The 11,775-nt window shown below is 37.6% G+C and overlaps 1 protein-coding gene across 1 annotated transcript in view; it reads left to right on the forward strand.

Annotated features, from left to right (window-relative positions):
- Positions 1–11,293, forward strand: part of PCDH9 (protocadherin 9) — a 392,887-nt gene extending 381,594 nt beyond the window's left edge. Inside the window, exon 3 of the mRNA XM_086934900.1 lies at positions 9,948–11,293. Within this exon, the coding sequence (XP_086791026.1) occupies positions 9,948–10,025 (78 nt within the window). The 3' untranslated portion in view covers positions 10,026–11,293. The remainder of the gene's footprint in view (positions 1–9,947) is intronic.
- The last annotated feature ends 482 nt before the right edge of the window (positions 11,294–11,775 follow it).

An 11,775-nucleotide genomic window follows, 5' to 3' on the forward strand; every position in this document is an offset into this window, starting at 1 on the left:
ATCTGCAGGAAAAGAAGGAAAATATCTTGCACAAACAATGTATTCAATGTGAAAAACAGGCCTTTCAGTGTTAATGCATTATTTTCTATTTAACTTGGCCTCAGCAGTTAGCCTAACATAATTCAGCACTTTATTTATATGCAGGCCTATATCACTCAAGTATGGTTACCTACTATACATTTTGCATTTTGTGTATCATTTACTTAAACCTAAGCATATGCAAATTACTAATATACATGTTTTCATTAGCAAATAAAATCGTCTGCCGCAAACGTACCTTATCCCTAACTTAGGACTTAATTGTGAGTCTGGTGCTCCATGGACTGCCAGACTCATGGGGCACAGTCGTGGCGGTCTTTCGACCACCCCTTTATGAGCAAGGCGGTTGGGCCGCCCTGGGACCACTGCAACCGTCAGGGATCAGACATCCCTGGTGGTGGTGTGGTGGGATCTATCAATCAACCGTAATTTGTAGAGCACACAGCTACTTCCTAAGAGGTGTCCCAGTGCTAATAGCGAGACTAAGAAAAGACCGTCCAGGACACTATACCTGATTAAAGAGCCATGTTTTTAAGACCTTCTTAAACTCCTGTTCTGTTATGATCAAGCAAAGGTGGGCAAGCAGTGCATTCCAGAGATTAGCTGTCCTTACCGAGAAGGACCTGCCACCTTGAAGACTTTTAAAATATTGTGGGATGTGGAGGAGTCTCAGGTGCTCGGATCTCATGGTCTGCTCCAGTTGATAAAGACTTAGCCTCTGCTTGAGATAGCATGAGCCAATGCCCCTTTTGGCTCTAAAGGCAAAAGTCAGAGCCTTAAACTCTATCCTCTTGGCCATCGGGAGCCATTGTAACTGCCTCAAATGAGGGAAGATATGGTGACGGAAGCGTACCCGTTGAATTAACCTCACTGCGGCATCCTGAATTATCTGTAATATGTAAATCAGGTAGGCTGGAAGCCCCAGATAAATGCTGTAGGCATGATACAAATGAGAAGTCACCAGAGTGTGGACTGAGATCTGATGGCTCTCCTCTAGCAGAGAGCGTATGATTTTCCTAATAGATCTCAGCTTCGAAATACAGGCTGATGAGATCTGATGGATTTGTGCCTTGACTGATAGATCCGTATCAAACCTGATTTACCGATATCTCGCTGAATCACCTGGGATTGGGGGAGGATTCAGCTCCGCGAGCAACCAAAGATTTTATGGGGGAGGGGACATCTGACTAAAGAACAAGACCTCAGTCTTATCTGAATGAAATTTCAGACAATTACCATTCACCCAATTTGAAAGGTTTTCTAAGCACTCCTTGACTTTATGGACTGCTGCAGTGGAGTATTCTTTGAAAAAAACCACAAGCTGAGTGTCATCGGCATAGGAAACTACCTTCATGCCCCATGATACAATAAGGGTGGCCAATGGGGCAAGGTATAGATTGAAGATCAGCAGGCTCAGGGCCGAGCCCGGTGGCACTGCACACACCAGTGGTTTTGGTGAGGATGAGAAAGGTCGAAGAAAGACCCGTTGGTAATGGTCTTCAAGGTAGGACCAAAGCCAGAAAAGTACCATCCCCTGAAAGCCTGGATGACTTAATCGCTTCAACAGGATCGGGTGTGCTACCGTATTGAATGCTACCCACAGGTCTAAAAGAATTATCTTGTCAGATGCTCCGCTGTCCAATGTAGCTCTGACTGATTCGGAGACGTCTAGTAGTGCATTCTCTGTGCTGTACCCATCTCATAAGCCTGATTGAGAATCCTGTACGAGCCCATTAACTTCTACAAAGTCAGCTAACTGTTGCTGAGCCAACTTCTCAAGATTTTGTCGGGAGCAGGGAAATAGGTCTAAAATTGCTGAGTACTCCTGGATCAGCAATATTATTTTTTTTGCAATGGCAGCAAGAACGCCTATTTCTATGTGGTTGGAAAGATGCCATATTTCAAGGAGGAGTTTTAAATCTGGTACAATATTGGATTTAACCAGAGGACTATCTTTCTAAAAAACTGAGAAGTGCATGGGTCCCCCGGAGAGCCTGACTTGCACTTCAATAGTTCTGCCTGTGAGTTCTCAACTGATATTAGGAGAACTTCTGAAAAGAGGATGAGGGAGTTGGTAGCTGATGATTGTTGCTTAGCATCATGTTTCTCGTCAAGTGTTAATGAGGAGTAAAGTTTTTGGTATTCTTTGCTCAAAGACATCTGACAGACTTGTGCAAAGCTTAGGAGAAGGATGAAAGGTGTTTTCCATCGCTGCCAGAATAGTAAAGCGTTTAACAATAATAAGAAATTCTTTAACTGAGTTTTTTTTAATGGTATTGAGGATGTAATATGCATGGCTGGGCTGCTGCAGCCCCTCCAAGCGTAATAAGAGCTTCCTTACCGCCACACTTTTCATGGCCGTGCGAGTGTCATGAAAAGTATGGCAGTGAGGAAACAAAGGACCCTCGTGCCTCACACCATGTGGATGCACACAGAGGGGCACAACCTGTGACCCCCTGTGTGCAAGCACACCAGTACCTGCACTGCATGGACTGAAGCAGTCCTTGCCGTGCAGGTTCCAACTTTGACGTTCCCATTGCAGTGCTTATTTCATAGGCACCACCCTGGGAACATCAAAAACTGTCCACCAGGCAGGAGAAAACTCCTGATCTGGCGGGCAGTTTGTACTTGGGTTTGACAAATGCATGATATGGCCCTTATTATCCAGACATTTCGGCCAATTGAATAATTTTCCTCCTAGGAAATATGTGTACCCTGAAATTAATATCCTGTTTAATAATGCATCCCTCAGCAGCCCATTTTGGGAAAGCATGGGACACAATGCCTCACATAAAAAGATTTTCAGGGCTGTATGTGCCATATCTGATTTTAAAAGGGTAGGTTTTAAAAGGTTGCACTCCAAAGGACCATAGCCTGATTTTCTGATATTACAAGTGTGTTCTATGAAAAGAGTGGCAAATCAGTTCATTTTCATAACATCTTTAAAACAGTGATTATGAAACAAGGAGCCAAACTATTTGCATGTGGAATTAAAATGGATCAGAAACAATTGTTGCTATTTCATTATAAAAGGTTGTGTCCCTGATGAAGGAATCAAAGTAAACGTTTACTTAATATATAACAAATGTTATCCAAAATAATGGCACACTCTACAAAGTCCAAGCCTCAGACATACACATTAAATTTGACTGAGACTTTCTTTCATTGGAACACGTTTTAGGATTACTTTGCTCTGATTCTGAAGCCATAGACAATATTCAGACTGTACAACATTTGATTGTGCTAACCCTTAACTTTTGATAACATTTTCATCGCATTGTGAAACAGTCTTTAGATGTTGCTCGAGAAGCATGCCTTTTGATTTTCCCCAAACTGTTGTGTTTCAAACCAAAGTTTAATTGGTTTGTATAGAGATCTTTTGCCATGTAGTCGATCCCAAATCCTTTCTCTTTTTCTTTCGCTATTAGAGGGATAAACCTTTTCATGTGTCATTTAAGCCTTTCATTGTCAGGCAATTGCCAAAAGGAAAACGTTTAAGCCTAATTCACTTTACACCTTAAAGCATAGTGATACTATAAAGATGGTTAAGTAATGTCATTTGAAGGATTTGGGGGCCTCGGGCAAGACATATTTGTGGGCCCCACATAAGGAGCAAATGTAACTTTTATTACAAATTTGCTATTAATTCAAGCCCACATGATATCAAACAACACTACATTTTATATTAAACGTGAGCAGGGTCACCCAAAAACAGTTGAAATTTGTCTTTCTTAAGACCCCAAAAATCCTTAAAATGACACAGAGTAGAGAGACAGAGTCACAGGTAAAGGTAGGCAGACATACATTGAGGATTAGATAGAGAAATAGGATAGACAGAGGTCACATTTTTCAGAGGCCCTTTTGGAAGCTGGTGGCCCTTGGCAGTTGCCCAGTTTTCCCCTGCTTTATCAATCAATCAATCAGGATGTGTATAGCAGGCTTTAAAACATCTTTGGTTAAATCCTTTATTCTCCCAGTGTCTTTAACTTTTAATAGCTGTCAATTATAGTTATTTTGACCCCTTTTCAGAATGGAGGAAAAATGTAAGCCGCTTGAATTTAAAAGCGAGGGCAACTCTCACTTCCAATGCAAGAGTGATATCTTAGTGGTTTCCTAACCATAACACTATCTGAAAGTGAACCCTGCTATGCTACCAGTGATGCCCAAGCCACTATTTGTCCATTGTAGCCTAAGAATGCCTTATGACCTGGTCTATGCTAATATATTTAGAAGAATACTGCTTCTTCTCCTCCACTGCGAACCTCTACCTCACAAACTGGTTTGAAACAGCACCAGAAGTGTTAATTATGGCAAACACATTTCTGGGAATGATAATTTTGTCTTCTACTGGAAAAAGATAGCTTGTTTTAGATACAAGAGATGGCTGATACAATCCCTATGGGCCGGAAACCACATCTTAATGCTCTGATGGCCCATAATGTACCAGACTGGGTTACAACATACTGAACCATTTGATTTTATCTTGAGACCATTTGGAGAGTGTGGCTCAGTATTGCTCAGTTGCTAACCTTTTGTTAACAGTTATTCTGCCTACATTTTATGTTTCATAAAGGTGGATAAAAAAACAAAGAATGCACTTTAAGAGTACACACAGTAGGGACAGACTGTACAAAAACTGCATATGAGTTATCCTATCAACACATTCTATAACACATTCCTTGACAGAAATATTCCTCTTTAGTGCATGTGACTAAATCTTTAGAAGGGTGAGGATATTCTTTCCTGTCCCTTATTTTTTGCACAATAAAAGAGTGAATTAGATAAGACAGAGTTCACAGGGTTGCTATATCATGTGATATTTTGCAAACTAAAAATAGAATTACCACTTCTTCCTCCTCCTGATGTATCTCCTGACAATATATCACAAGTATCACATCCTTCTAGCCACTACATTACATGTTTGTGTAAGTAGATGTGCATTGAAGATTGTGTACTTATCCTGCAATGTAGCAGTAGATGAAGTAGTATATGCAAATGTTTAGGTCAATATATTTATTTTGATAAAGAATTCTACCAACTCAGGGTATATCCAATCAATTACCTAGATCACAGGTCAAAAGAGAAACATGTACTTGTTCTAGCAGAATCCCCCTCGGATTTCAAAGCCAGCAGTGTTTTAATTGCATTGTTGAGTCTACACCGCCATAGTCCATCAAAATTGTGTTCCTTTGATGAACAACAGGCAGGGAAAACTTGACAATGGGATTATAATGCTGCTGTGTACTCATTGAGTTTGGATCCTTGGTGAGATTCTGCTGGAAAAAATAAATGGTTCTCTATCACCCTGTGATCTGCAGGAAAGACATGGTGCAAAATGTGAAGCGCAAATAAGAAATTGAATTGTTTGTGAGACCATTATATAATGATGAGGCAGTTCTTACACATATTTGGCTTATGATATGTTTCACACTAATAAGTAAGATAGTATCATATATTTGTTGCTTTAACTCAAATATCCAATGCGGCAGCAAAAGTAACAAAATACATTTTGGACTCACACCTCGTGAAGGTAGCGATAGTTGGTTCACATGGGACCGAACGTTAATAGTGTCAGAGAGGCCGCTTTTTAGAAATGTCTTATTGTATTTTTTGGTGAGCTAGAAATACTGTCGAAGGAATGTCTCATTGTTGTTTTTAGTCTTGTGCTCATGTCTTATGTACAATCAAATGCATAGTGCATGAAAATTATCTTTATATGTGGTCTTTATTTTGACAGCTTCAAGATGCAATAATATTGTTTTTGTAATAAAGTGTGATAAAGAATATTGATTTAGCCCCAACCTACATACCTCAATTATACTAGGCATTAAAATACAGGTTGAGGCTTGGATATCTATGCTAAAAAAAAAGTCATTAGTGGGGTGGTTTATAACTATTTCTTAAGGGGCATTATTTTGTTGTTGATATAGTAACATACCACCAGACAGCCAGGCGACCCACCATGTGGGTGGCCAGACTGGTGCTCCAACAGTAGTGTTTGGGAAAGAACGTTCTGTCCCTATGCAAAGTCATAGCAGGCAAGTTACTGACTATTTCCTTTCTTTTTGCTTACTCCGACCTCACATATAGATTGGGGTGGAGAATTCAAAAATGCACCCTGACACTCACGTTTTAATATCAATAAACATTTTTTAGATTTCTAAACATAATATGTGCCTACTATTGTTCACTTTCAACATCTTGATCCAGCTATCCCTCTAAACGCTTGTTCACTTTATCTCTGCCTTTTACCCGATACTGTGCTTGCGGCCTTTTGTTATGATAGTGCTATACAAAGTCTACACACAAACCATACATACATAAGTACATAAATACATATTATCAATGGTACTATAATTTTTGAAAACTAGTAAAGGATTTTGTGGGTTTTTAATTTGTGAGTAAAAGAAACTTCATAATTTATTCCAAATAGGTCACCTTTATTCAGCAATATATGGAAATGGTTGGACAATTCTCCTAGGTTTTTTGGGCATTGTTGACCTGATTATCAAACATGTTTTATTACTAACGTTCAGCTAAGTTGCGCAAAAAACAAAGCACACCAAAAATCACTTTGCAAAAGTATATCCCAAATTTGATGCATGCAAACAGGAATGGTGGAATTTAACTTCAGAAATTTCAGTATGATAGAGTTTACAAAATCACAAATCTAGATGTACAATTGAGTTTGTGGGTGTTCCTTGGGAATATATGATGTTACAACATAAACAATTACAACGCATGCCTTTACAACAGGGTTTTAACATCGCAACCACCATTACAAGGCATGATTGTACAATGCATGCCATTACAACATATTTTTAGAAACTACCATTACAACGCATACCTTTACAATGCGTACCATTACAAAGCATAATACTTTTGAGGCAACAGTGGGGTAAGTGTTGGATAGTGTAACAGTAAAAATTACTATTCCCACTCCCGATAGTGCAACAGCAGGGTAAGTGTTGGATAGAGTAGGGGTAAAAATTGCTATTCCCTCTCTAGTCATTCCAACAGTAGGGTAAGTGTTGGATAGTGTAGGTGTAAAACTATACCCATGTACCCCAAAACTTATACCCACCGTAAAACGAAAAAATCCCCATTACTTACCTTATAATGGGTTGTAATGGCATGTGTTGTAGTGACATGCATTGTAATGGCATGCGATATAAAGGCAGTTGCGTTGTAACAGCTGCGTTTTAAAGGTAGTGCGTTGTAATTACTGCATTGTAATGGTTGTTTTCCGTTCCTTGGTGGTCCTAAATACAGAACTAAGGGCCCGATGTAGGTAATCCCAAATTACCGATTCTTTAATACGGAATTATACTAATTCAGTATTTAAGTACTTGCAATCGGGCTGTAGGTAATTTTACTGATTTAATTACCAAATCGCTATGGTTCGGTAATTACCGAATCGGTATTTACCGATTCAGTAATTGCCATTCATTCCTATGGGCCTGGAGGCCCATAGGAATGAATGTCAATTACCAAATCGGTAAATACAGATTCGGTAATTGGGGGAATTATAGAAGGGTGGCAGGGTGTCACTTTGACACCCGGTTGCACCCCTCAATTGTGCATGGGTGCACATGTTGCAGACATACATGCCCTTAGGGCATGTATGTCTGCAACATGGGACTCTTTTAAAAGCAAAAAAAAAATGCTTTTTAAAGGGTTTTCATTATTTACCACCAACTTCTAGTTGGTGGTTTATAACGAATTCTTAAACCCCTGTAGCACTGATTGCAGTGCTACCTACATGTCAAGATACAGATTCTGTAATTTTACAGAATTGGTATTTTACCGAATTGGTAAAATTACTGATTCAGTAAAATTACCGATTCTGTATCTTGACATGTCCCTACATCCCAAACTCCAAATACCGGTCGGTAACGTCCGAAATCGGCCGTTACCGACCGGTATTTGCCTTCCTACATCTGGCCCTAGGTGAGAACTTACAAACACATAAGTTAGTGAGAGTTTATACATCTGTTGCAGTAGTTTTAACCTTGAAAATGATTTCAAATTACCTCCTGTCAATGACATGAGTACATGTGTACCTCGAATGGTAATAGGGAAGTATTGGCACAATATTTCATGTGAGTGTAATGATTCCTCTATGGGGCTATATTATCCAGTCAAAATAAAAATGTTAAACTTGCAAAGGAACATTTGTGTCATTTTCCTGCATGAGCAAACTTTATAAATGATAAACATGTAAGTAGGCCCTGAGATCTCTGTCATAGAATTCCAGGAGTAATCCTGGAAATCTTTGCAAATCCCTGAAAATTGCATAATTCTCTCTATTCATAGTGGTGATCCTACTGGCATATATGCTTTTTCTTTTTTTTTGCGTCCTTGTGAAATGGATTGTGTGATACTCTCTGGAGTGACACTTATGGAATACATATTAATATTTGATAGATGTTTTTCCATTTAGTGTAAAAAATAAATTCTAATATATATAAATTTTGCTTTCATAAATGAATATCATGTTTGAAAGAAATGATTACCAAAATAGGCAGAAGCGTTACACTAGTCAATGGTTTCAAGAAAATCTCTGGACAATTTTTCAGAAATGTAGGAGTCACTCTGGCTATTTTTTTTATAGTACCTTTCAAAACAATCATGCTACGTGATTCTGGTTGATTCTAGCAACATAATAATAGATTTATATTTTGTTGCAACCATTAATTTATCTCTCAAGTGATGAGTCCCTAAATATGGATGTGTTAAAATGATAAAACTTTATTTCTTTTGGCTCATACTAAATAAGACTACCACCATAGTTGATAAATGGGGCCGTATACATGAGATAAGGTAAGACAAATGGTGATAGAACAGATTATTTGCTGTGGTTTGTACTCTTGAGGGAAAGTACCTCTATCAAATTAAAAGTGGCATTAGTCCTGCTGCGAAGATTTGTTATGTTGCTTGGAGAAGTTCTGCACTATCATGATAATTTTACAATTGCTGCAACCAATAATTATAATAATAAAACAATAATAATAACAATTACAAAAGTCTACAATATTGTTTTATTTGCTTAGCCACTAAATATGTATCAATTATAATAAGTTCATAAATCATAATTAACTGGCTGTTATGTTATCCACCACAGGTAGATAAATATTGTATCATTCCCCATTTGTCTGTAAGTCAATAATTTATTTCCCTCACCTTCCTTGCAAAAACAGCAGCCTAGCAATGGCCTAAAAGAAAAGTTCTAATTTGAATAATTTACATTACAAATTCCATTGAACGCACTTACAATTGCCTTTCCTTTCAATTATTTTAGTTCTATAAGAGTAATGCATTTAAAGGTACAGTAGTCAAATTATACAGCATTAGTATATTCATTTATTTTCTAACCATTTTCAGTGTTGGCTTTACAGCAGAGATTTAACATTGTGTCCTATTTCAAATTGAACGTAGTTTAGTGATTTTGTATGCCTATGTTTCATTGAACAGCAGAAGAGGAAAAAAAATCAAGTTATAATATTTGTGGTATTTGATGTTGTTGCCTCTTTTAAAAAAAAATTGAGCACATACTATATAATCTGAAGACACTATCATATGAAACTCTTTAGTCTTTCCTAAAATTAGAATTAAGAACAACTGGATGTGTTGTAAATGCAGCAGAAAAGCTAGTTGTGTTTTCATTGCCATTTCAAATCATAGGAAGTTGTAAAATATGTTATTGATATTGTTATGTTACAAATTTCAACATTAATCAGAATATATAAGTGGACCAAACTGTCTCATTGCCCTTGTAGAAGGGGAATGTACAATAGAAATTGAGGTACAATCAGCATGCCCTCACCTCTAGCTTGTTAATGAATCGCATGCCCACCTGTTGATCTGAGATGCTATGTGCAAACAGTAACACTAGCATTGCATTGCAGGATGCTTTTGAAATGATGGAGGGACTAGTTAGAAGGGCAGCACCATCACCTACAGAAACAACATCCACAGACGCTTAACAGAGACTGCTGATGTCAACACATGAAGCTGAGGTACTATCTTCCAGATTTTCTACGCCGAAGGAGACATTGAAATGAACTTTATAACAACATTGGACAGTACTGGAAAATAACCACAGACTATCTGGAAAGTGGGAATCTTGATTGATGGTCTTTCAGCTCTTTTAAAAGATGGACTGCTTGGAACAACCAAGTTAGTGTACAATACATCCGGGACTTAATGCAATTATATTTTCATGTGGAGGATGATGTGCATATTGCACAATTTATTACAGGTCATAGCATAACAGAATTGTGCACTATTTTGTGTCATTTTGTGGATGTTCATAGGTGAGTGGGGGTACCTTCTTTCTAGTTTTTTCACAAATTATTGCTGATAGTTGTCTACAAAGAGATGTTGTAGGACTGAAAATATGCAAAGTGGCAGAGCTCCATCAAACTGCTTTTATTATCTGTGTTAAACAGACAAATTCACTCTAATAAACATGATTGGAATCTGTATGGGTTAGCAATGTTTCTACATAGTAGGACTACATTTGAGAAGCATTTCAGCACCTTCCACTTTTATGGATATCACATTTCAGGAATTCACTTCTCCACCTGTGATTTCCTTCAAAAGAATGAAACTAAATATTTATTGTTTTAGATTAAACAATGTGGTAGAATACATTACTGAATGATGGATGAGCAGACTGCAACATTTTACTTACATGCTGGTTGTGTTTTTCCTGTCTATTGTCTGGCATATTTTAATAAATACAGTATAATACTGATAAATATATATATGACTTCAATCAATATGGAGTCATTTTTTTTCTCGCAATTGTAAAATTTTTAAATCACGTTAAATGTATGTGAGACCGCAAATATGGAACTGTAGATCAGTTTATTTGTACTTTATATAATGAAGGATCCAGGAATATTCTTTTAACCGATGCAAATGTATGCTCATTGGGTAAAAACCTACCAAAATAACTATCACCACATTCAGAGTTTGCCAAAGCACTATCCTTTTTTAGAAACATGTGTTCACTAAAAATTGCCATTTCTCTTTTTATCCAACTCTAATTTACTGGGAAAGGTACATACATTTTAATGCTTGAAATTATGTATTGATAGTGCATGTAAATGTTAGATGATGCAAGCTGGGCAATTATGGTTGAATTGTATCAAGGCCTTATTGTGGCATCTTGGCTATGTTTCAACGTTCATGCAAGATGATGCATCATTCATTCTAATTTTATTTTGATTGTTTTGTTTTCTGTAGACAAACCACCAGTGCACCTCTCATTGTATCCTCACATAAATAAAATACAATAAGCTGGACCAAGGAGTTTCAGTGGCTATTATTTTTCTTGATCTAAGCGCAGCCTTTGACACTGTTAGCCACAATATTCTTATTGACAGAATTCACAGTGCAAGAGTCTCAGGACAAGCCCTCTTTTGGCTCCAATCTCTTATTAGGGATAGGAACTTTCAGATCTTCGAGGGATGCTGTATCTCTGACACTTTCCCACTTAATTGTGTAGTACCTTAGGGCTCATCATTAAGTCCAATGCGTTTTTTAAATATCTTTTTATTGGTTATAATAAACAAACAAACAGTCAGCAAATCACCAATAATTGAAATATGGCATGCTTGTGTACAATATTTCACAAGGGACATAGAGCAGATACAGTAAACAATTTATGTGACGGATCAGATATTCAAGGTGATAGGGTTTCATTGTCCAGGGGAGCAACTGGTGCAA

The sequence above is a fragment of the Lissotriton vulgaris genome, chromosome 8 (genome assembly GCF_964263255.1).
Source record: "Lissotriton vulgaris chromosome 8, aLisVul1.2, whole genome shotgun sequence".
NCBI classification, from domain to species: Eukaryota; Metazoa; Chordata; class Amphibia; order Caudata; family Salamandridae; genus Lissotriton; species Lissotriton vulgaris.